At 56.5% G+C, this 25388-nt stretch overlaps 1 protein-coding gene across 5 annotated transcripts in view; it reads left to right on the top strand.

Annotated features, from left to right (window-relative positions):
• The first annotated feature begins 10273 nt into the window (after positions 1 to 10273).
• Positions 10274 to 25388, top strand: part of RIPOR1 (RHO family interacting cell polarization regulator 1) — a 16285-nt gene continuing 1170 nt past the window's right edge. Inside the window, exons 1-18 of one of the 5 annotated variants that reach the window (XM_036115049.2) lie at positions 10274 to 10401; positions 18246 to 18372; positions 18490 to 18642; positions 18811 to 18889; positions 19588 to 19611; positions 19707 to 19760; positions 19909 to 20061; positions 20163 to 20226; positions 20322 to 20365; positions 20444 to 20569; positions 20947 to 21095; positions 21171 to 21300; positions 21384 to 23030; positions 23114 to 23235; positions 24100 to 24232; positions 24502 to 24637; positions 24738 to 24899; positions 25165 to 25323. In XM_036115049.2, the coding sequence (XP_035970942.1) occupies positions 18269 to 18372; positions 18490 to 18642; positions 18811 to 18889; positions 19588 to 19611; positions 19707 to 19760; positions 19909 to 20061; positions 20163 to 20226; positions 20322 to 20365; positions 20444 to 20569; positions 20947 to 21095; positions 21171 to 21300; positions 21384 to 23030; positions 23114 to 23235; positions 24100 to 24232; positions 24502 to 24637; positions 24738 to 24899; positions 25165 to 25323 (3439 nt within the window). In that variant the 5' untranslated portion in view covers positions 10274 to 10401; positions 18246 to 18268. Of the gene's footprint in view, positions 10402 to 17307; positions 17414 to 18245; positions 18373 to 18489; positions 18643 to 18810; positions 18890 to 19586; positions 19612 to 19706; positions 19761 to 19908; positions 20062 to 20162; positions 20227 to 20321; positions 20366 to 20443; positions 20570 to 20946; positions 21096 to 21170; positions 21301 to 21383; positions 23031 to 23113; positions 23236 to 24099; positions 24233 to 24501; positions 24638 to 24737; positions 24900 to 25164; positions 25324 to 25388 lie in introns of those variants that run through there. The other 4 variants (XM_036115047.2, XM_036115048.2, XM_036115046.2 and 1 more) reach the window with 4 other exon arrangements.

Raw genomic sequence — 25388 nt, 5'->3', positions numbered from 1 at the left:
TCACCACAGAGAGCTTTCTGCTCAAAAGGTTCCACACTTGTGCTATTGCTACCTTGAAATTCATCATAGTTTTGAACAAGATGCTCTGCATTTTTATTTTACACTGAATCCCACAACATAGGTCCTGGGCAAAAGGTTCCAAGACCAGTACAGAATAGAGGACCCACAGAAGATAAGACTGCCTTGACTTGGGTGTGCCAGGCTATGTGTGCGTGTACATGCATGTGCGTGTGCGTGCATGTGCGTGTGCATGCGTGTGGTACATACTACGTACTCAAAGCTGATAGCTGGGGGGGGCGCCTGGGTGGCTCAGTCGTTAAGCATCTGCCTTCGGCTTGGGTCATGATCCCAGAGTCCTGGGATTGAGTCCTGCGATGGGCTCCCTGCTTGTGCTCTCTCTCTCACTCTCGCAAATAAATAAATAAAATCTTAAAAAAAAAACAAAAACCTGATAGCTGGGGCACCTGGGTGGCTCAGTCTGTTAAGCGTCTGCCTTCAGCTCAGGGTCCTGGGATCGAGCCCCACATCGGGCTCCCTGCTCCACGGGAAGCCTGCTTTTCCCTCTCCCACGCCCCCTGCTTGTGTTCCCTCTCTTTCTGTGTCTCTCTCTGTCAAATAAATAAATAAAATCTTAAAAAAAACAAAACTGATAACTGTTGTTACTGTGTGTTATTGATGATGATGGTGATAAGTTACTGGACTCCTCCAGAATTGTTTTTCAAACTTCCTGGAAGTCTGGTTAATTCACTATCTACAAGCCACCCTTCTGCTTTGTTTCATGGACTCATTTGCAAAGCGTTTTTTTTTTTTTTTAAAGATTTTATTTATTTATTTATTTATTTATTTATTTATTTATTTATTTGAAACAGAGAGAGAGAGAGAGAATACAAGCAGGGGAAGCGGCAGGGAGAGGGAGAAGCAGGCTCCTGCCAAGCAGAGAGCCGGATGTAGGGCTCCATCCCAGGACCCTGGGACCATGACCCAAGCCGAAGGCAGACGCTTAACCAACTGAGCCACCCAGGCGCCCCACAAAGCGTTTTTAAATTTAAGCAGTGCCTCAGGAACGTAACACAAACACACACCTAGCCTTTCAAACACCCACTGGTTTGCACGCCTATTCCACTGTTACTCCGTTCATCCAGTTGCATCAACAGTCCCTAAAATCCCACCCCCCAACCCAGCTGCCCCAGATTCTCTCAGAGTTGACATGGACATGCACACTCACACCCTCAGGTCACCTGACTGCGTGGGTGACATCAGCACAATTCCCCTCCCGTTCAGTGTGAAAACCTTCTGCCAGGGACAGCTGATGTGAAGGCTGCTTTTGTGCAGGCGGCAGACTCTAGAATTTGCATTTGAAATTTTAAAAAATTATTGCAAATCAGAAAGTATGTGCATGTGTGATTTCTGGGGGCTAGGAAGGATGAGAAGGCTTGGCATCTTGAAAGCACATTAGCTGTATTCCTATAGTTTTCTAGATTTCCAGGGAGAGCCAGAGGTTGTCATTGTGTGGAAGCTTAGCAGAGAAACAGAGGTGATTTTATGTTCTTGTGGAGTCTAGGGCTTGGGGGTGTTGGAAGCTCTGCAAACACCCTGGTGTGAGCCCCTGGGGTACAGGGCCCTGATTTAATAAGGCTGCCAGCATCAGGGGAAGAAATAGCAATTCTCCCGCTTCACATAGTACAACAAATCTGGCCTTCTAGATAAGAAAAGCCAGGGCTGAGAGGGGGTGGGGTGAAAGACGATGTCACCAGCTCCTCTCACGTTTCCTGCAAGAAATCCCAGCAGAGAAGAGACTCCTGGCTCAGTGAATCACTGGCTGTATAAGCCAAGAGAGGTGGAAAGCAGATTCCAGGAAACATGCAAGAGGAATCTTGAGGAAAGTTTTCAGCTTTAGTGTCAAACTTTCAAGCCTCTCTACTCTTGTGGGAACTGGAGGGGAAAAACAAGAGCGAAGAGTGATGAGAGAAATAGCAAGGATCCAGACAGAGCTCAGGTGAGAGCCTGTGCCTCTGGGCAATTTGGAATAACCACGGAGATGGCACCGACTTGGCAAATGACCTAGGCAGGTTCAGAGAGGGAGAAAAGCCCCCAGTGTTCCCGGGCCTGCAGTCTTTCCTAATGCAACAGGTATTTACACAGCATCTGCATCTGCCAGTCCCTGTGATGGGCGCTGGGCACTGGTAGTGAGTGAGGCACCGCAGTCCCTGGCCCTGCAGAACTTTCAGCCACCGGGCAAGCAGTCGCACGCGCTTATTACAAATGACGAGGAAGAAGCTTCAGCAGCACGAGGCCACTGTGGGGATCCTACAGGGCTTCTTTTTTTTTTTTTTTAAAGATTTTATTTATTTACTTGGCAGATAGAGACATAGCGAGAGAGGGAACACAAGCAGAGGGGGAGTGGGAGAAGGACAAGCAGGCCTCCCGCCAAGCAGGGAGCCCGATGCGGGGCTCGATCCCAGGACCCTGGGATCATGACCTGAGCTGAAGGCAGACGCTTAACGACTGAGCCACCCAGGCGCCCCCCTACAGGGCTTCTTGACACCTCGGGTAGGATTGTCCAGACCCCAAAAAGGACAGGCTAAATTGCAGTCGGGGGCCTGGAATAGAGAGAGCGGGGCTGTTTGGAAGAAGTAAAAGGAGAAGAGTTTGGGGAACAGAGCCACAAGAAAAGACTGGATGAATCCTTTCTCTTTGCCAATTTTGGGTAATTTGTTTGCTTACAAAATTTGGGGGGGTGTGCATCTCCTCAGTGCCAGGCAACCTATTTGGCACTTTCTGTTTATCTGCAGAGCAATTCAATTCACCAGTGTTTCCTGAGCTCCCTGAGCAAATAGCTGGGCCCAGGCACGGAGTAGGCAGAGGGCACAGCAAAGGCAAAGGCCCAGAGGTGGGACCCCCCCCCAAAAGCATCTCAGGGAAAAGTCAGTCCCTTGGGTCTGGAGTACAGTAAGGGAGCTGAGGTCCAAACGGAGCTGATCTTCAGACTTCGTCGAATGAGGAGCAGGATGAGTTCTGGAGAGATCCGTGCCCTGAGAAGCCGAGGCTGGGTGGAGGAGGTCCCACCTCAGCACATTCTCTTCTATGTGACGTTGGAGATAATTAACCCCAGGACCCTAGCAGCTGCCACCACCACCCTTCAGGAATTTGGGCCCTCCCTACATGACGTCTAGGCCACACTCCCGCCGCACAGCTCTGGGGGAGAAAGGAATTTCATTAACGCCTTTCAGCAGATGTGCTGCCCTGGAGTCACCTACACGCCAGTCCCCTTGCTGGGACAGTCTCTACCAGCACCCTGGGTTCTCAAGGGCCCAGGCTGACGGCTGCCTTCCCCCCGGGCCATGAACCTGCCAATTCTCTGCCTATCAAGCTCCCATGGGCTCTCAAGGATCCTGACTCGGCTCACAATGGCATCTGGGGGAACAGGGGAGCCCCAGAGGGGAAGGTAAGAGCCTTGGGCCCCATTCCAGCCCGGCAGCTGGCTTGCTGTGGTACACTTGGTAACTTTTGAGATCTAGGACGTCTGAGACTGAGAATCAGGCAGAGTGCCTGGACCTGGGTCTGGCCTTGGTGTGAGGAGCCCATATAGGAGCAGTTGTCCCTTTCAGAAGGGGAGGCACACATGGCTGTGGTGGGGAGCAGCATGAGCATTGTAAGCACGACCAAGAGGTTCCTGAACTAGCCTGGAGTCCAGGGAAGGCATTCCAGAGGAAGTGGTGTCTGAGCTGAGGCTTCAAGGGTAGGCAGGGGTTAGCCCAGTGAAGGAAAGAGGAAAAAAGATGCACAGGACAGCCTGTGGAGGCATGGGGAGCAGGGTGTATTCAGGGAACAAAGAAGTTCAGGCTAACCGGAACCAGGACCTCCTGGGGAGGAACTGGCCAGAGATGAAGGACCAGTGGGGAAGTGGGACGGGACAGGGTCCAATATGCAGAGGCCATCAGCTGCCGTGTGGAGAATGCACCAGGCTGGGCGAAACCAAGGACACCAAGAGGCCAGGAAGGAGGTGCGAGTGGTGCCCTGGCTGCGAGTGGGGTGGGGAGGTGGGGAGGACAGGACAGACCTGGTGGCTGGTGGAGGGGTGGGGGTCAGGGAAAAGGCTACCCAGACTACCATGAGAACCCTAGAGGGGGAGCAGTTCTGAGGAGAGGCTATGGGATGGACTTTACACAGTGAGTTTGGGGTACCCAACGGTCACCTTAAGGGGCAAATGGAATGAGAGATGGGGGACCGAGACTCAAGGTATCACTGTGGGGATGGGAAGAAGGCCCTGGAAGTTGTCAGGATGGCTTGGAGAAAAATATTAAGGATGAGGGAAGGGAGACCAATACCCTGAGGAGCCCACCAAGCGACATAAAGAGAAACAGCCGGAGAAGCAGCTAGAAATCCAAGAAGAGCAGTCACAGAAGCCAGAGGGAGTTTCAGAAGAGAAGGAGGATTATGTATATTCAGCACACCTGGAACAGGTCCAAGGCGGAGAGGACCTGGGAAGTGGAGGGTCAGGGAGCATTTGGGAATAGTCTTCAGAGTGTGGAGGATGTTTTAATGGTGGTGGTGGGGTTCCCAGTGACCGTGATCTGCCACTAGGTCCGAGTGTGAGGAGAGTCGCCGCTGCATAAGGCTGAACAGGTTGTGCGCCGCACACTCCAGGGGCTACCCATTCACAAAAACAGGACTTGGGGCAAGGGGTTGCCCCCTGGAGCTGGGCAGTATTTTGTGGAATGTGCTGCTGCAGTGTGGCTGCTTCCCACACGGTGGCGCCAAAGACCAATGCTGTACTTCCTAGGCAAGGATGGGGCAAGGCAGGGGTCAGTTCCAGGATGCACCGCCCCAAGATCATCTTCTGATGGGTGGAGGGTGTGACCACATACAGGGTGACTAGGACCTTCCCCCTCTACAGGGCCCTCCAAATCTGTCAGAACAGTTCTGCTAGTGGTAGGAACTCAGAATAAACTACACATCACTCACTGTAGCCTTCGGCAAGGGGCCTGGCCTGAAGGGGTCCCAGGGGAGCAGCACATCCCGTGACCTGGGAGAGGCGTGAACGTCCCTCCCTACTTGTCCCTTGGGAGAAGGGAGTCAGGAAGGAAGGAAGGACGCCTGGCCCAGCCTGTGGGACACAATCACCCCACCCCAGCACGGCACTGCTCACAGGCCCCCCTGGAGGCCAAAGCTGGATCAGTGGGGACAATAGCAGAAACCCCACCCCGCCTGGGGCAGAGTCCCCAGGGAAGTCACCTGTGGAGCCTGGGTGAGACTTAATGCCTACTAGGTGCAGGGACCAGGGGCCGGCCTGGAAATGTCTCAAGAAGAGGTGGCCGTGCGGTCTTTGAAAACAGTGACCCGTTCACTGCCAACCATTCTTTGTATAAATAAATACAAAGAAAAAAATAAAACCACGTGAAATTACAATGCCCAGAGGTGATGGCCACTGACAGCTCTCCTGACAGCTCTCAGGGGCCGGTGGAGGCAGGTTTGCCCTGAGGAGACTCCTGCGACAGGAGAACAGACAGCTGTTGTGGTGTTTTCCCCACTCCTCCGTGTTTATTGGGTGGAGCACCCTTCCCTGTGGAGAGATGGAAAGCCCTGACTCCCTACCCTACCCTGACCTGAGCCTGCCGCCTTGCAGACCTCCTCTCCCTCTGCTGCAGCCCACGTGACTCACACACAGCAAGCTCATTGCCACCTCAGAGCGGTTGCACTGCTGTTCCCTCGGACTGCAATACCCTTTCTCTGGATCATTCCATGACTGTTTCTTTCTTGCCATTCAGTTCTCAGCTCAAAAGAGGCCTTCCCTGACCACCCTGACTAAAGTAGCCCCTCAGCCCCATCCCTCGACATCACATCAACCCTGGTGGTTTTCTCCAGTTCTCTCCTTTCTCTCTGAAGTTATCGTACTTAGGTGCTAACTTGATGATGATCGGTCTCCTTTGGCTGGAGTGTAAACTCCTTGTGAGCAGAGACCTCGCCTGTCTGGTCTGCCACTGCGTCCCCAGCATCCAGAATGACGCCAGGTGCCTCATACGTGTTTGATCCGTGCCTGGCTTCCATTTCCAGTGGCCACAGAGCATCTCCGGGCATACGTGCACCTCCTCCAGCATTCTGTCACCCACTGATGGTCACGAGGACTGTGTCGTCCATTTATCCCGGGCAAGCAAGCCAGTAATCAACATCCTCAGGCACAGATCTTTTCTTGCCTGTACAACTCTTTCTTTGGGGTGAATTTCTTGAAGTGGAACTGAAAGAGGGGTTTGCACTTGACATCCTAAAACATACTGAAAAAACTACACCTAAACCCTCAAACCAATTCCCACTCTCTTGAGAGTGTCCACTCACACATCGTCCCTCACTTCCAATCTCAGAGGCAAAAAAAAAAAAAGTGTTTCTTGTTGTTTATATTGACATTGTATTGATTATGAATGAGATGGAGTGCATCTTCAAATTGCAGTTTTAATGGGTGAATGAGTTCAGTTAAAGCATCAGAAAAGAGAAGTGGCTCCAGAAACCATGAGGTGAGAGTGGTAAAGCTAGGACTCGAACGTGGAGCAGCATCCTTGGCCCTTGCCCTTTGACACACACAATGGGAAGTAGAGTCCGGCTTGGGGCTGGAAGGGAGTGGAGGTCGGTGACAGGTACAGATCTAGCCACAGGCCCCTACGTCCTCCGTCTTGAGCCATCATCTGCCCCCACCACTCACCGACTCTCTCTCTCACACACATACATTGGTGACACAGGAGATAGAGAGACTCAGGGCTGTAGATGCCCTGATTGACAGTGAGCCCCCATGAGCAGGGATGAGGTTGCCTCACCGCTGCCCCCCCCCCGCCCCCCGCTTCTGGTCCCTCAGGAGCTGAGCATGCAGCAGCTTCTGCTTGGTGACTATCTGGCGAATGAATGAATGCTGCACACTCTGGCCGAGGCACAGTAAGGGGCAGGCTTCTATTCTGTTGCCTCCCAGAAAGCTGGGGAGTGAAGTTGCATACCAGAGAGATGTAGCCATGGAGGCTGTGGGGTGGGGTGAGGGAAGCCTCCATTTTTCTGGGTTTGGGGACTTGAACTGCATTACTTCCAAAAGTGGGACTAGCTACACCCTACACGAGGAACTGGGGTTCGCCGTGGTTCTCACCACCCTCTGCTGTTTAGTTGAGGGACTTTTCTCAGGCCAGAGCCCTTCCTTTCAGGAATGTGGACTCATCGTACTTATGGTTAGAAATGGTGATGGTTCTGGGCTCTGCCCCGGCTCCTAGCCTGGCGCCAAGCTGGGCATGTGCTCAGGGAACCATGGCTGACTCAGAGCCAAACTGATTAGGACTCAGTGAACTGAGCTGGAGCTCAGACTCTGCCCCTTCCAAAGCACAGGACCATGGAAAGGCCCTGCCTTCCCTGAGCCTCAGGATGGCTCCTCTGTGAAATGGGTTTCAGCTGTGTCCTTCCTCACCTGGCTCATGGTTGTTGGGGAGAAGCCTGAGAGGCCTCCATCACCCCATAGGCCTCAGCTACCATCCCTCCTTCAAGGTGCCTAGGCAAGGGGAGGGGGCCAGGCGAAGGTGTCCCATCTGCTCACTGCAGCCCCATCCATGCCTGGCCCTGGTAGTCACAGGATGGGGAGCCAAGCCTGGTCACAGACAAGGACAATAGGGAGTAATAGGTGTTCAGAAGGGTTGAGTGGGAAGCGAGAGGATACAGGTTTCTTGGAGGAGAGTTGAATCCTTTTCCAAGTGGATAAGGGGGAAGAGCAACCCAGGTAGAAGGGAAGCTGGGAGAAGAGACAGAGGCCAGAGCATGGGGACCACGCTCAGGGAGTCACAGGTAGAATGGCGTAGTAGAACCAGAGCACCAAAGACTGGCAGGATGCATGGGAGATGAGATGAGTAGGTGAGGTCATCTTAGACCAGACCTCTTAGAGGCTCCACGACTGAGTCTGGACTTATCCTGAGGGCAATGGTGAACCAGTATGACCTGATTTATGATTTCAAGATCACCCAAGCTGTTAGGTAGAGAACAACTGTAGGGGATAAAGGTGGAGGGAGGGAGGCCAGAAGAGATGGTGGGCCAGGCCTAGGTACCAACTGTGACCATGCAGAGACATGACCACACACAAAACGGAGTGGCTATGAAGGGTGAGGGAATCATCCATTAAAAGTGGAAATTTTCGGGACACCTGGCTGGCTCAGTCAGTAGAGCATGTGACTCGATCTTGGGGTTGTAAGTTCAAACGCCACCGTGGGAGTAGAGTTTACTTAAAAAAAAAAAAAGTAGAAATTTTCTGGAAGTGGAATTCCAGAATAAGAAAGAATTCCTCGGACAGTGCTCTGGTGAGCCCCTGCAATCAGCGCTGCCTCATCAAAGCTCCGAGCAATGGGGCAGGGACTGCTCTATGCCCTTGCCACCCCAGGAGCCAGCAAACTGCCCAGCCTTGAGTGCTCAGTGGGTGTTTGTAGAATTAATTAATAAACAGAGTACTTGCAGTGGGAGGTGAGGTACAAGGAGGGAATGAATTTGAAACATGTCTTGGAGGTGGATCAACAGGACTAGAAGGCTGAATGAAGGTGGGGGTAGGAGAGATGACATCATGGTTCATGCATTTTCTGATTCATTCACTTCATTCATTCACTGGCTCATCTGACTATATATATTTTTAAAAAAAAATTTTTTTAAAGTAGGCTGCACATCCAGTGTGGAGCCCAATGCGGGGCTTGAACTCATGACCCTGAGATCAAGACCTGAGCTGAGATCTAGAGTCTGACGCTTAACCACCTGAGCCACCCAGGTGCCCCATCATCTGACAAATATTTCTCGAGCCAGGGACAGTGGTGACGAGGACTTCCGTGGTCCCTGTCCCCACAGAACTTCAAGGCCCACAGTGAGGCAGGTTTAGCACATGAGCACACATGGGCATACATGCTTCCTGGTGGTGATTAGTGACATGAAGGTAGTCCACAGGACATGGGGAGAGAGAGTAACAAGGAGAGGCTGTCTTCAGAGAAGGTGGTCAGAGAATGCCTTGCAGAGGAGGTGACTTCAGAGGTGGGCAGGGACCAACTTGTGCCAGTTTTGAGAGCTCTGTAGAGGCCAGGCTTCTGGCTCAGGTGGGAGCCTAAATGGAGGTCAGTGCTTTGCAGAGATGAGACGAAGGAAGAAGAGTCCCTCAGGGGCCGGTCATGAGATCTGGTGGGTCAACGAGAGGCTCTGGAACGGGAGAGGGCTCTGAGCATGGAGGACTGCTTGGTATGCTCAGCAGTGGATGGATGGAAGCCCTGGGACTGGGTGATATTGTAGGGTGGGGAAATAAAGAGAACCCTGTCCCTGGAAGCAATCCCCAGGTTCAAGGACTATAGAGAAAGGTGTGCTGCAAAGGAAGGCAAAGAGGAGGGGCTGGGAGGCCAGAGTACTGGGAGAGGGTGGTGTGTCTCTTGGAAGAGCTGGTGATGGAGAGGATATCAGTGCCCCCTGAGGGTCTCTGCCCCCCTCCACACACACACACAACTTCTGGGTTGTGAAGACCAACCCTGGGGGGTGCAGATATTCAAGAACCTCTTAAGGTCCCTCAGCCTGCTCCTGGGTATGTCTGTGCTACCTCCAAAAGTGAAGGACTACAGAGTGAAACCTGAAGGGTGAGGCCCAGAGCTCTCAGTTCCACCTCGAGCCACTGGAGGGGAGAGGCAGTGTTCCAGTCCCCTTATTGGGAAGGACTGGGCTCTGGCCCCCTTGGCCAACATGTGCCCTAAGCCCAGGTAGCCAAACCCTGCCAAGCTCTGTGAGCAAGGCCTGAGGCTCCCCAGAAGCCAATAACCAATAAGTGGTGAATGCACGGCCAGGTGTCCAATGGCTAGGCTTCAGGCCCCCTTGTTCCCCTTCCGGAAACTGTCCCTGATCCTTTCCTCCAACCAACCCAACCCAGCAGTGGCCGCTCCAGGACCTGTTTCAGGCGGTCACAGATAGGAGGGCCTGAAAGATCTCTAGAGACCACAGATTCTGAGGAGGGGGCAGGCAAGCGGGGCTTTCCGGCGCACCCTGTTTTGGGATCTGTGTGGGAAGGAATGGGACTGGCTTTGCTAGCAGCTGCCCAGTTCCCGCGGATCCCGAGCTCGGAGAGCTCCCACCACCCTCGCGTCCTCCAGGGCCCCGCCTCCCCGCGGGCTGGTAGACCCCGCGGGCCACTGGCCTGCACCGTTACCCGAGAGGGCGGAGCGAGCCGTGGGCGCCTCCTCGGGTGCGGGAGCCGCGGGAGCGCAGTGGGTGGGGCCCAGCGGGCTGGGGAGGAGCGGGGTGGCTGGGCGGCGGGCGACGGGCGGAAGGAGGGGCGGACGCCGGCAGCGGCGACAGCGGCAGCTGCGGCGCGACCAGGCCGGGCAGGGACGAGCGCACGGAGAGCGCGAGGTCCGCGCAGCCCAGCGCAGCCATGTGAGTGTCACCGCCGTTTCCCGGGCCCGCGGGCCGTGCCGGGGATGGGCGCGGCGCTCCGGGTGCCTCCCCATCGGTCCCGGATCTGCTGCCCCGGCTGCGGCCCTGTCCCACATCGCCCCATCCCCGGGACCCGAGTCGCGCGGTGTGGTTCCTCCCCTCCCCCCGGGCGCGGAGGACGCCCACAAAAGCCGCCGCATCTGGGCCTTCTTCCCTCCCAAGGCAAGGCCCAGGCGGCCCTTGCCCCGGAGCTCTGGGGTGGGCCGGGCCTGACGGCGGGCCCAAGGCGCCAGCCTGGGCGCTGGCAGGGGCGGTCTCCGGGAGCCCCCCCTGCCCTCTCCGCGGGGGAGGCCGAGCTGGGAATGGGGAGGGGGCGGTGAGGGTGCAGGCCAGCCTCCGAGATGAGCTAATCTTCCTGGTCCTACCGGCCGGCCTAAGCGGCTTTGGGGCTCGGCCCGAGGTGGCGGATCCTGGCCTGTGGCCGGGCTCTTCGCCCAGACGGCTGAAGCTGATGATCTCCCTGGCCTGGTGGGGGAACAGACCCTGTCCCTGGGAATGGGAGGCTGATGCGGGGTCTCTCTGCAAGCAGCCAGGCTTGGGCACCCTGCAGAACTGTTTTGGGGAAGAAGCTGCTCACCAAGTCTAGGGATCTGGCTAAGTCTGCCCTGGGCACCCTCTGTCCTCTCCCTGTTGAGGCCTGAGTCCAGTCTCCAGCACTGACCCTTCCTAGCCAGTTCTACTGGACTGATCCTAATTCGGGTCCAGGCGAGCTCGCGGAGCACCTACTGTGTGCAGTCTCATATAACAAATATAACAAAGGTGCCCTGGCCACCATCTGTGGGACCTCACCCTGGGCCTGCAGCATTCACACCAGCACAGCCTTCTGAGGAGGGTTATAGCAATCTGACAGATGCAGAAGCGGGCCCAGAGAGGTTAAGTAATATTCTCAAGGTCACACATCTGGCTTAGGGAGAAGTGGGAACTAGAATCAGACCTGAATTTTTGCCACGGCCCTACCACCTTTGTGGCATGGAGAGGGTGTGGGGAATGAGAATCGAAGAATGAGGTACAAAATACTCCAGCGGGACAAGGAGGCCTGGCTTAGCTTCCACTCCCACCACCCCTCCCCCTCCTGGGTTCTGTGGGGCAGCAGCCAGAGATAGAGGCCTGATTTGGGTGGGGGTGAGGGGCGCACGCAGGAAGCCAGGCTGGGTGCACCCTGGGTGGAAAGGCAGGTGAGGAGGACGAGGCTCAGTCAACCCTGGCCCTTCACTACGCCTGGGGACTCCCGACCCTGCCAGGCCCTGCCCAGGGGAGGCCACCAGGCTTCCAGGGCGCCGCCAGCCGGGGAATGTGACCAGCTGACCAGGGAGGGGGCCGGCAGGAAGTGAAGCCACCCGGCCGCCTCCGCCTCGTTCCGGGGTGGGGGGTCCCAGGCTGCGCGCGCGCGCGCGCGCCCCCCTCCCTCCCGCTCAGGCAGCTGCGGCATGACGTCAGCAGCCGGGTTTGGGGGCAGTCGCCATGGAGACCCGGACAGGTTCGGTTAGGGACCCCATTCTTGCAGCCGCCCCTTGCCCCGGTTATTTTTAGCGTCTGTTTACCTCAGTCTGGGGCAGCCCCGCGCCTGGGCGGGGCTGGACCGGGGACTCCTGGCTAGGCTGCTGGCCTGGCCTCTGGCATACCACTGAGCCGGCCAGTGCAGGTGGTGGGACCTCCCATCCCACACAAGTGCACCACTTTTGGCATAGAGGGTATTGGGGGTGGAGGAATCTGGGGCCATGCAGGCCGCCGGGGCTCCATTCCCTTCTGCCTGGAGCTGGCTGTGCTGCAGGCCCCATAACCTTTGGGACCTGGGATCTTTCCCATGTCCAGAACAGACTTCAGGGCTGGCATGAGTCCAGAGAGTCCCCTGGCTCCCATCATTCAGCCCCTGCCAGTTAAGGTGGGCCCTCTCCCTTAGCTCAAAGGGGTTCAGCTCTTTCTCTCCCCTGCGGCAGGGAAGATCCTGCCTTTCCACCCGCTGAAATGGTCACTCAGGTGGATATTATGATGGTCATTTGGCGAGAGTGCAGACCAACATCCTGGTCCCTGTCAGGGACTAGGGAGTTGGTGGCAGCAGAGCCCTAGTCAGAGAAAGAAAAGTGTTGGGACAGTTAGCCTACTCTGATTCTAGCCTACCCACTCGGTTCCAGAATCCCAGGGTCCCCACCCTGCCTTATGCCCAGGGAGCAGAACCTAACTTGCTGATTATATCAGGGACAAGGAAGATTGTATGCAGGATAGGGGAGTTGGGGTGGGCACAGACTTGAAATCTACCCCTTCAACAGCCCACGATCTGCTCTTCCTGTGTCCGGGCAGCCCGGTTCACTCAGCCCCCTCCCTCATCTCCCTGGTGTGGGGCCAGAGGGCACAGCAGTGAACCCCACAAACAGGCCCCTGATCCCAGAGTTCACAGTCTGGTTGGAAGACAGATGCTAAAGGAGAACTGACAACTGAGCTATGTGGTCTCAGGGAGCAGAGGAAGGAAGCTACGAGGCGCCTGAAAGGGGGAACCAACCAACCCAGGGCAGGCTTCCTGGAAGAAGAAGTCATAGGGTAGGACATGAAAAAAGAGAGGGAGTTGTTCAGGCTGAGAGTATGGGAGGAGGGGACAGGAGCAATGGAGGTTGCTGCTCAAAGGCTGAAGAGCCTTGCAGGTTTCGAGAGGGTCACAGTAGCTGGAACAGAAAGACCATGAGAGGAGCAGGGGGACTGAGTGGAGGACTGGTTGAAGGTATATGTGGGGAGGCACAGAGCCTGAAGGGTGTTGGGGGTCATGTCAGAGAATCTAGACTTTATCCCTGGGGTAGGGAGTCATCCATGGATGTCTCACAAGAGTCAGAGAGAGGGATGTTAAAGACTCAGAGTCCTGGGGTCCGACTGTCTGGATTTGAATCCTGGCCCTACCCCTTACCAGCTGTGTAATCTTGGGCAGATTAGTGATTATTAATAATAGCAGTTAATATTTGTCGTGTGCTTAAAGTGTAGTAGTGTGCCCACCCCAACTTCCTTACCCCACATACAATTTTCCCTTTCCCAAACACTCCCTAGAGAGAGAAATACCTCATTTCAGACTCCCAACAACCCCGGGAGACCATTGTTGTTATTATGCTCATTTAACAGAGGGGTATCTGAAGCCCAAAAAGGTTAAGAAATGTCATGCCAGAGGTCACACAGCCAGTTAGCCTCAGGTTTCTCATCTGCGAGATGGGGCTAATAAGATTTACCCCTAACCCTAATGGGTTGTTACCAGAATTAAATGAGATGATGTTTGTTGATTAAGTGCAGGGCCTGGCCTATAGAAAGCACTTGTCAAAGCACGGTTTTTGGCATTGGGAGATGACTGGAATTTTAAGAAGAGCAATGTTGTTATTGAATAAACAATGCATGGGGCGCCTGTTGGCTCAGTTAGTAGAGCATGCAACTCTTGATCTCGGGGGTCTTGAGTTCAAGTCCCATGTTGGGCGCAGAGCTTACTTAAAAAAAAATGTAGGCAACCATGTAAAATAAAGCTGGATACCCTTAAGAAAAAAAAAAAAAGAACGGATCATCGTGGGTTACAGTGGAGACAGGGAGCCCATTAGGAAGCTGCAGTAGGGTTCTAGATGAGAGGTGGTGACAGCTTGGACTCGAATTCTTTTTTTTTTTTTTTTAAAGATTTTATTTATTTATTTGACAGAGAGAGACATAGCGAGAGCAGGAACACAAGCAGGGGGAGTGGGAGAGGGAGAAGCAGGCTTCCTGCCGAGCAGGGAGCCCGATGTGGGACTCAATCCCAGGACCCTGGGATCATGACCTGAGCCGAAGGCAGACGCTTAACGACTGAGCCACCCAGGCGCCCCTTGGACTCGAATTCTAACTATGGGAGTGGAGGTGAGGGGAGCAGATTCCAGAGATGGCAGGAGTGGGTGGCTGAGTGGATGTGGGGGTAACGGAGACAGAGGCATCCAGGATGACTCCTAGTTTCTGTATTGAACAACTGGGTAAAGAGGGGGTGGGACTGCCACAGAGAGGTTGACTGGGGAGAGTCAAGTTTGAGAAGGAAATTGGTGGATTCAGCTTGGGGACCTCAAACTCAGCACATCCCCAATAGCCCACTCTGCATTGTCACTCAGCTTCCAGGGAGGTGACAAGCAGGCAGTTGGCTATAGAGGCCTGGTGCTCAGAAGAGCCGTTGGGGCAAGGAAGAGATAAGAAAGTTGGCAACATTTAGATGGCATTGAGGTGTGGGAGATGTACCCAGCCCAAGAGTGAGGAGGCTGAGGCCCATTCCGGGATGATGAGAAAGACAGATCTCCTGTGGGAAAATCAGATGTCCAGCCAGAGAGAGATAGGTGGAAAACCAGGAGCATGTTGTTGCCTCTTGAAATTCAAGGGCTCAAAGAAGAGGAAGAGAGCCACAGAGTGAAAAGCTTTACTGAGATCAAGCATGATAAGGACTACGCCTTGGACACTGGATTCAGCAACAGGGAAGTCACTGACCAGTCAGGGGAGTGGTGGGTGTGGAAGGTGGACCAGGGTGGGAAGAGAACTGGCTGGTCATGGAGAGGAAATTGAGGTAGACATCTCTTCAAGAAATTTGACTCTGAAAAGGCCAAATGGAACCATGGGTGGGGTCGCTGGAAAGAGACGTGGGGTCCACAGAAGGGTCATTTTCATTTTGGAGTTATTAAAGTCAACTTTATATTAAAATATACCTACAGAGAGGGTGCATGTCCTAAGTGTACATCTCAACCCATTTTTCACAAGGGAACACACCCACATAGGATCAGAAAATAGAACCCAGGTTAGGAAATACAGAACATTACCAGCACCCTGGAAGCCCCCTTGGGCCCCATTCCAGTAACTACTCCCAAAGGGTAACTAGTATTCAGACTTCTATCGCCATAGATGTGTTCTGCCTGTTTTTGAACTTTCATATCAAGGGAACCATACACATGTCCTCTCTTGTGGTCTTGCTTCTTCTTTATGTCTGTAGGATTCATCCATATTGCTGTGTGCAGTTATATATTGTCCATTCTTTTTGCTGTATAGGGTTCCATTATCTACAGATGGGCATTTTGGTAGTTGCCAGGGTTGTTTTCATTTTTTATGTGGAAGTGACTTGAGTTTGTTTGAGGCTTGTGGAGAAAATCTGAAACACTCATCGTCTGTGAGAAGGAAGAAAGATGAGGAGGGCCACACAGGAGGATTTCCCGGGTGGGAAATGAGAGCCTGGGTGAGCTTGAGAGAATCGCTCTGTGGTTCCAGCTCAGTTCCAGCAGGTGCAGGCACAGAGAAGGCAGGGAGGTGGGTTGCCCAGCGGTGGTTCCTGCCAGGTAGGAGAGAAGCACAGAGTGCTCGGGATATTAGCAGCAGTGAGTGATGCAGTGGTGGCTGCGGATCTAGGCTGGGGAGAAGGATGTGCAGGGAAGAGAAGGTGGGAGGGAGCTGGCAGAGAGAAAGGAAGCTGGGGCCGATTGTGAGCTCTGTGCAGGATGGTGTCTGTGAAATTCTGGGCTGTATCTCCAGTGACTGACACATGCTTGGCACAGAGTTGTCACTCAGTGAATAGGTGAATAAATGAGCTGAGGGCTCAAGAGGTCTCAGGTAGAAGACAGGGAAGGTGGAGGTGATGGAGAGAGACTTAAGGTTGGAGTCACTGTGGTTGCGATTTAGGAAAGGGGCATTCCAGAGCCAGGGGTGTTCCCTTGGAGGGTGGCTGAAGGGAGCAGGAAGTCCAGTGTTGGGCAGGCAATGCACAGGAATACATAGTTGCTAGTGTAGGGTGCACAGCACCAGGTCTTCAAGGAGAGAGAGGAGGTTAAGCACTTCTCAAACTGGGGTTTCCTGGGCATCTTGCATCTGAATCTGTAGGGGAGTGGTGGGCTTGTTGGAAATGCTGATCCCTGGGCCCACCCCAGCCTCTCAGGGAGAAAGTAAGCAGAACTGAGCATCAGGGAGCAGGAGTATTTATGGGATGAGGGAGCACCCAGCCCTTCCAATGCCCACTAGTCCCTGGGCATGGTAGCCTCTATTTAGGCTCAAGGTGGATGAAGGAAATTCAGGGAAAAGATACTGGCGGCGGGAAAGGGCCAACACCAGGGAGATTCAGCCATGTGAGCTGGTGGCCAGAAGGAGGGGGCCTCATTCTAGGATGCAGCTTCTACTAGAGAGGAGGCCCTGGCTGGGAAGTGGGACCTGATCCTCTTCCCTAGGGCCTGGGGGTGCCAGGGAGTGTGCCTAGAATGAGCACCCCCTCTGTGGATGGGGGCTGTGTGACTCTGTACCCAGTTCCTTCTTTGCTTCCTTCTTGAGGCAGCAACACATAATATGAGCTTCGTCCAGTCCCACACTTTAGCCCCTCTCTCTTCTCAGCCTCCCAGACCCCTCCTGCTCGTGCCTGACTCTGCCCTCCATTGGCATAGACCCTCCACTCCGCACCCACAGCCCTTCCAGTCTTTACATACTCAGAACCCCAATTCCCAGCCCTCTGTGTGCTCAATCCTCTCTCAGCACCCCTCTACAGCCACTCTATGAGAACCTTATTCTAACTGCATCCAATCCAGCCTCCACTCAGGGTCTTCATTCTGTTTATCCCTCCTTATTCACCGCCGCGCTCAACTCCCTTTACCCAAGCGCCTAACCCCACCCGAGAGGATCCACTTCAGTCTCCTCCCCCAAGGGAACCCCCAGGCACCCCTCCCAGAGGCCGGCCAGTCCCCGGGCCCGGTGTCCCCCCCTTCCCGCCCCCCCCCCCCGCCCCGGTCCAGCCGGTCCCGCCCCATCCCGGCGGGCTGAGTCAGGCGGCAGGAACTGGGCGGGGGGCGGCGCCGGGAGGAGCTGAAGCCGGAGCCGGAGTCGCTGGGAGCGAGCGCGGAGCCCAGCTCGGCCAGCACCTAGTGGCCCTGGGCCTGTGGGGACACAGGGGCGGGAGGGCAAGCGCAGGGGGTGGGGAGCTGTCCTGGACCTACCATGAGTGCCAAGAAGAGAGGTAGGACCCGGCCTGGGGCTCCGAAGGCCCTGGGGCTGGCCCCAGGGGGTGTGGGCCGGACTCTGGGGGCCAGGGGCACGTGTTTCGTCGGAGTAGGGTGGGGGTCTGCGGAGGATCCCTTCCCGCTAAGGGCGCGGGCGAAGGCGTCCATCTGTGACTCAGTTTCCAGGTCGGAGCCACAGGAAAGTGGCGGAGGCAGGGCACTTCTTGGCACTGCCCCCCACTCTGGGAATCCCCCGGCTGCTGGGCGCTGGGAGGGCTCCGGCGTCCCGGCGCCTGCGAGCCGGTGGGGGCTGGAGGGGAGCAGTGTACACGGGGCGGGCGGGTCGCGAGAGCCAGCCCCGCGCCTGCCGGGCCTGTCGGGCAGCTCCGCTGGGCTCAGAGCGTGCACCCCGCCCGGTGACCTCCGCGGCCTCGCGGGGTGGGGGCGCGGGAACTCCTGGTCACTGTTGCGAGGGTTGTGGGGTGAGTTCAGGGGCAGGGCTGGGGAGCCCGCCCCGCCCCCGGGTAAACAGGCGCTTCCGCACATTCTTCATGCGCCCCGCCCCTTTCCTGCCCCTTCCCAGCCGGGGGAGGGTCCCCGCGCGACCCCCCTTCCTGCCCCGCGACAGGCGGAGCCTGCACCTCTGCAGGAAGTGGGGGCCGAGCCGAGGCCACGCTGAGTCCGAGGCCGAGTCGCCCGGCCGCCCTGTCATTAGCGCCGGGGCCGGCGGGGTTGTCGGACTCCCGGCGTCAGGCGGTGTCCGGCAGGACTAAGATACAGAGGCCGGGCCTCCGGAGGGGGCTTCAAAAGCCTGACTGGCGCTGGACACCCGCCCTCGCCACCCCCCAGGGAGCCCCGCGCGGACTCATTCCATGATGTCCCTGTCGGTGCGGCCGCAGCGCCGCCTGCTCAGCGCCCGGGTCAGTAGGAGCCAGTCCTTCGCAGGCGTCCTCGGCAGCCACGAGCGGGGGCCCAGGTACGCAGCTGAGGGGAGCTAATGGGGTCAAGAGAGTGTGACGGGGTTGGAGCTGGGTGTGCATTGAGGGTTTGGGGACTCCTTCTTGTACCTTCCTGAGTGTAGCCTCTTCTTCAGGAGCTTCCCGGCCTTCAGTCCCCCAGGGCCCCCACGGAAACCCCCAGCGCTCTCCCGAGTCTCCAGGATGTTTTCCGTGGCGCACCCAGCCCCTAAGGTCCCGCAGCCGGAGCGGCTGGACCTGGTGTACACTGCGCTCAAGCAGGGCCTGACGTAAGGAACTCCTCCCAATGCCTTATCCCAGGACCCCTCCCTAAGCCCTCATCCCCTTTCTGCTAGTAGGAAACTTCCCCAGCCTCATATCTTCTTCCCACTGCCTGTACCCTGGGCAGCTGGAGGCTGCAAAGGTAAGCTAATTCTTGTAGTTGCCCCTTTCCCCAGGGCCTATTTGGAAGTGCACCAGCAGGAGCAGGAGAAACTCCAGGGACAGATTAGGGAGTCCAAGAGGAATTCCCGCCTGGTGAGTAAAGGGTTGACAAGGATGCCCTGGATTACTGCTCTTTGCCCTTGTGATATGAGGGACTGGGTAGCACCAGCCGTGGGTGACATCAGGGCTGTTTTCTAGGGTGACTTAGCCCAGCTGTGACTAGAAAACAGGATATCGGGGAAAGCTGGGGCTGGGCAGGTTTCTAGCCCCACCTTCCCTGGGCTGTGTACACTTTCTGCCTAGGACCCAGTATCTGTCCATGGGAGCTTTCAGTGGGGTGGGTCAGACTCCTACAGACATGGACAGCAGGAGACTATATTGTAGTAGTACTGATGGAGAGTCCTGGTTCTTCCCCAGGAACAGGGCAGGACTTCCTAGAGGAGGAAACACCTCTGCTGGGTCTTGAAGAATAAGAATTCCCTGGTAGAGAGAACCTCTTCCTAAGGGTTGTGGGAAAGGGAGTGGGCCAGAGGAGGGATCCCAGGGGAAGAGGTCAGGGGAAGGGTACAGGAGGGGTCTTGAGGACCAGACCCTATGTCACTAACATCCACCAAAGGCCAAGCATGTGGGAAGGTGGGTCAGTCCATGAGTTGAGTGGAGTGGCTGTGGACTATGGTATGAGGGGGAGGAAGGCTGTGCAGGAGAGGAGTTAGCTGGGTCTGGGTAGACAGGTGCCCCTGCTGGAATACTTCCCATGCCTCCTAAGTGCCTCCTCTCATCCTCCCCTGTAGGGTTTCCTGTATGACTTGGACAAGGTGAGTGTGTAGAGAATGGTGTTGGAAGAGGTTAGCTCATGGGGAGGGTAAAGGGCTCTGGTCCTCTGGCCCCTCCTGACATACCTCTCCCTCAGCAAGTCAAGTCCATTGAACGCTTCCTGCGACGGTTGGAGTTCCATGCCAGCAAGGTACGTGTGCAGCACGCGTGTGTGCACACAAGTGGGGCGGTAGACCGGTATCACAGGGAGATTGGGGTGGGGGCAGTGCTAGGCCCTGGGGGAGCAAGCCCAAGAGTGAGTCTCAGTTCCTCCAATACCACCCCACTCATCTGCCCAGATTGACGAGCTGTATGAGGCATACTGTGTCCAGCGACGTCTCCGGGATGGTGCCTACAACATGGTCCGTGCCTACAGCACTGGGTCTCCGGGGAGCCGCGAGGCCCGGGACAGCCTAGCTGAAGCCACTCGAGGGCATCGCGAGTACACAGAGGTGAGAGATGGCTGTCCATGAGGCAGAGGCACAGGGTATAGCAGAGCTGGTGAGGGGGGCCTGGTTCTTGACCCCCTCTTGTCCTTGACCACCCCTCTCAGAGCATGTGTCTGCTGGAGAGTGAGCTAGAGGCACAGCTGGGCGAGTTCCATCTCCGGATGAAAGGTACTAAGTGATGGGAGCAGACTGGTGGTGGGGAGAGGGAATTGTGTGCCTGGGACCCCTCAACATGGCTCATCTCCTTCTCCCCCAATTCCCAGGGCTGGCTGGCTTCGCCAGGCTGTGTGTGGGCGATCAGTATGAGGTATGAGAATGTGCAGTGAAGGGCTGGGATGGGAGGGTCGCAACACCCAGGGCTGCGTCATCCTGCCTGTTCACCTAGATCTGCATGAAATATGGGCGGCAGCGCTGGAAACTACGGGGCCGAATTGAGGGTAGCGGAAAGCAGGTGTGGGACAGTGAGGAAACCGTCTTTCTTCCTCTGCTCACGGAATTCCTGTCCATCAAGGTGATGTATCTGCCCAGGACCACAGGGCAACGTGATCCTGTGACTCATCTGTGAATATGTGACCCCCATGACCTTCATGACTCCATGATTTTCTCTCTTTTAATCTTGTGAATATTGGACCCCCTGAACCCCCATGAGGCTGTGACCCCCATGACCTCAGTTACCCTCCAAACTCGGTCCTCTGTGATCCCCATGCTCCCAGGCTGCTTTAATCTTCCATGGCCCCGTCACTCAGAAAATTCCAATCCCTGCAACCTTCTCATGGCCCCGTGACCCTTTGACTGTCATATAACCCCTATGCATATTCAGACGTCTCTACTCTCACAACCTCATGACCCCTATACCCTTGTGACCTCATGATGCATTCTTGGCTACAGGTAACAGAACTGAAGGGTCTGGCCAACCACGTGGTTGTAGGCAGTGTCTCCTGTGAGACCAAGGACCTGTTTGCTGCCCTGCCCCAAGTTGTGGCTGTGGACATCAATGACCTTGGCACCATCAAGCTCAGCTTGGAAGTCACATGGAGGTTGGTGTTGCTGAGTGGCTTGGGGACAGGTCCAGGGGGCCTGTGGCACCTGCTAACAGCCTCTTCCTTCCCCAGCCCCTTCGACAAGGATGACCAGCCCTCAACCGCTTCCACTGTCAATAAGGCCTCCACAGTCACCAAGCGCTTCTCCACCTATAGCCAGAGCCCACCAGACACACCCTCACTTCGGGAACAGGCCTTTTACGTGAGTCACAGGCCAGGCTTAGGCCCCACCATCCCCCAGGGGCTCCCTGGGGTGGTCCTGAAATGCCCTTTCCTCTCTCCCAGAATATGCTGAGGCGGCAGGAGGAGCTAGAGAATGGGACAGCATGGTCCCTATCATCTGAATCTTCAGACGACTCATCCAGCCCCCAGCTTTCAGGCACTGCCCGCCACTCTTCAGCCTCCAGGCCTCTGGTGCAGCAGCCTGAACCTCTGCCCATTCAAGTCGCCTTCCGTAGGCCTGAGACCCCCACCTCTAGGCCCATGGATGAAGAGGGCGCCATGGCCCCAGCCCTGGCCAATGGGCATGCACCCTACAGCCGGACTCTGAGCCACATCAGTGAGGCCAGTGTGGATGCTGTCTTGGCTGAGGCTTCAGTGGAGGCTTTGGGTCTAGAAAATCTAGCTCAGGGACCTAGCCTGCCTGCACACCCAGATCCCACCCATGGGGAGCAACCTGGTCCTGTCCCTCCTGCTGTGGACCCTTGCCATTCTGCCATTAGCCCCACCCTCAGTACAACAGGCCCTGCCCACACATCTACAGATCCTGCCCTGTCTGCACATCTAGACTTGCTTCACAAGGTCACAGACTCTAGCTCTTCTGAACTGCCAGGCCCCGCGCACGCCACTACAGGCTCAACCTATAATGCCATTAGCCCTAGCCACAGTGCTCCAAGCGCCACTCACACTACCACAGGTTCCACCCACAAGCCCACAGTCTGTACCCCCTCAACTACAGGCTCTGCCCCCAGTACCACAACCCCAGTCCAGACCACCACAAGACCCACTGACGAAGCAATGCTTTCCGCCCTCACTACTGTAGGTCCTACCCCCAATACTACAGGCCCCGTCCAGACTATCACAAGCCCTGTCCACACTGCCGCAAGCCTGACCCATGCCACTGCAAGCCCCACCCATGCCACTACAAGCCCCACCCACACTACAGCAAGCCCCACCTGTGCCACTGCAAGCCCCACCCACACTACAGCAAGCCCCACCCATGCCACTGCAAGCCCCACCCACACAACAGGAAGCCTCACTCATGCCACTACAAGCCCCACCCATGCCACTGCAAGCCCCACCCACACTACCACAAGCCCCCCCAATACTATTGCATGCACCCCACATACCACTACAAGCCCTACTCACAAAGCCAGGATGTCAACTCAAACTGCTACAAGCCCTACCCGCAAAGCTAAGGGCCCAGTCCAGACCACCAGGAGCCCCACCCATCCTGTCACAAGCCCCACCCTTCTAACTGTAAGCTCTTCCACTTGTCTAGACCATGCCGAACTTCCTAGCCCCTCTACAAACACAGACCCCACCCTCCCAGGTACCCACACCCTGTCCTGCAGCTACCCAGCCTCCACTCCTTGCACTCAGGCAGACCCCACAGCCCCCAGTACCTCCTACCCAAGTCCCGCCTCATCCAGTTGGGAACCCCTCACAAGTCCTTCCCCAGACCCCCCAGAGCCCATCCTTCGGAGCCCAAGTCCCCCTCCCTCACCTCTAGCCCCTGTGCCCCAGCATTTAGACCTTAGCCCGGCCGTGGCCACCCCAGCCTCAGTTCCAGGGGCAGCTGGAGGGGCTGGGGATAGGAGGCTGGAAGAGGCCCTGGGGGCCCTAATGGCTGCTCTGGATGACTATCGTGGCCAGTTCCCTGAGCTGCAGGGCCTGGAGCAGGAGGTGACCCGGCTGGAGAGTCTGCTCATGGTGAGGCGGGCGGGTGGGCTGCAGCAGCACAGGGAGGGCAATCAGGCAGTGGGTGGTGGCACTGACTCCCTTCATGACCCCAGCAGAGACAAGGCCTGACTCGCAGCCGGGCCTCCAGCCTTAGTATCACTGTGGAACATGCCCTGGAGAGCTTCAGCTTCCTCAACGAGGATGAAGATGAAGACATGGATGGTCCTGGAGACAGGTGAGGGGGGCCAAGTGAGGGGGCAGAGGTAAGCTGAGTGCCAGGGGAAGGAGAAAGGCCAGGAGGGGGGAATAGGAGAGGTGGGGCCAGGTAGAGCAACAAGGAGAGCAGCAAGACTGGAGGTGGGCAGAAGGGGATGCACCTGCCAGCAGGTGCATCTGTATTCACCCCCACCCTGTGTAGTCCTTGTGTGTCCTTGATGCCTGTTTCTAACCCTACCTGTGTCCCCAGTACTTCTGACCTCCCTCCTTCTGGTCCCCGCAATGCCTGCCTCTCCTGCTGGTCCCCATCAGCTCATGTTGCTCCAGCTCCTCTTTCCCCTGGTCTCACCTTGGATCTACCCTATGGACAAGCCCTTTCACTGCCTCCCCATGCATCCTGGGTCCCCCAGCATCAACCCCCTCTGTCTCAACCTAGGCTTTCCCAGAGAACCCAGCCCCGTGGCTCCCTGTCCCAGAGGGGCCTTTGCCAAATCCTGGTTGAGGGTTGTGCCCAGCCCCTCCTCCCTCTGCTGCTGCCCAAGTTAGGGCCCTGTGCCCTGCACTCTTTGGGCCATAACTCCTTGCAGTCCACATTGCGTAGACCATCCCGCCTGCAACCCTACTCCCACCCGTCCCAGCCCCAGAAGTCCCAGCGGTTGTAGCTGGAGGAGGTAAAAGGCAGACGGACCCTGGAGATCCCCACTACCACCTGCTGGTCCTAGTCCCTTCCTCCTTCCGGAAGTCCTCCATGAACTTAACCATTGTCTGTTGTCTGTGCATCGTCTGTTGTTCCATTCTGGGATGGGGTGACTTTAATAAAAGTACACTGGTGACCACATGGTGATGCGTGCTCCTAGGGTGATTGACCCCATTTTTCTCTCAGGCCCCCAAACAGCCTGGAGCCTGGGGCTGAGGACAGCCTCGACTTGCCCAGTGCCCGCCCCCTCAGCACGGACTGTGCAGCCCTGGACGCTGCCTTGGTCCAGCACCTGTACCACTGCAGCTGCCTCCTGCTGGTGAGGCTAGTGGTATTCCCCACACCCTCCTTTCATAGCCCCTTATTCCAGGGAGCCCTGCACTTCCATCCTGGCCCTCCATACCTCCTCCGACTTCCACTCCCCACTGCCCCCAGGGCCCTAGCATTTGGCTCTTGCTGAGTGGAACACCTCCCGTACTCTGGCTACCCACCCCCTCTCCATGCATGCTGCGACTTGTAGTCCCTGGGCTCCACCCTCCCCAGTCTTTATCCTGAGGTCTTAGTTGCTTGGCCACCCCTATTCTCCAGAAACTGGGCACATTTGGGCCCCTGCGCTGCCAGGAGGCATGGGCCCTGGAGCGGCTGCTGAGGGAGGCCAGAGTGCTGGAGGCCGTATGTGAGCTTAGCAGGCGATGGGAAATCCCTGCCACCTCTGCGCAGGAAGGTAAAGGCCCTGTCTGCCCCGAAGCTCCTCCCTTACCCAGCCCCATCTACATGCCCATCTGCCTGTTCGGTTGCTGATGCTCATCTACACCTCCGCATAGTGGTGCAGTTCTCAGCCTCCCGGCCCGGCTTCCTGACCTTCTGGGACCAGTGCACAGAGGGACTCAGCCCCTTCATCTGCCCTGTGGAGCGAGTGCTCCTCACCTTCTGCAATCAGTACGGTGCCCGTCTCTCCCTGCGCCAGCCGGGGCTAGCTGAGGCTGGTAAGTGGGCTGCCTACCTGCCCCCTCTTCCTCCTTTCTCGGATCCCCAGTGACGGGACCTCAGGAAAAGCCAGGTCAACCCATACAGACCTGCTGAGCTGAGCACTAGGAAGAACTAGTGTAGGCTATTTCCTTTGCACAGAAGGACCCAGAAGGGTAGGGTTTGGACAGCGCGCCCCTGGACCTGAACCTGGGATGGGAGCATTCTTCCCTGTAAGGGCCTGGGTCCATCCAAACCCTGAGGCCTGCGCACTGCCTCCCACAGTGTGTGCCAAGTTCCTGGAGGATGCCCTGGGGCAGAAGCTGCCCAGGAGGCCCCAGCCAGGCCCTGGAGAGCAGTTCACAGTCTTCCAGTTCTGGAGTTACGTCGAAGCCTTGGATAGCCCCTCCATGGAGGCCTATGTGACTGAAACCGCTGAGGAGGGTGAGGCAGAGGCCCTGATCACAAAGCGGCCTGACCCTGTGGGTGGGTCTGAAGTGTGGATGAGA

The sequence above is a fragment of the Halichoerus grypus genome, chromosome 15 (assembly GCF_964656455.1).
Source record: "Halichoerus grypus chromosome 15, mHalGry1.hap1.1, whole genome shotgun sequence".
Lineage (NCBI taxonomy): Eukaryota > Metazoa > Chordata > Mammalia > Carnivora > Phocidae > Halichoerus > Halichoerus grypus.
The sequence above is the reverse complement of the archived record's forward strand: the minus strand, read 5'-3'. Positions and strand labels throughout refer to the sequence as shown.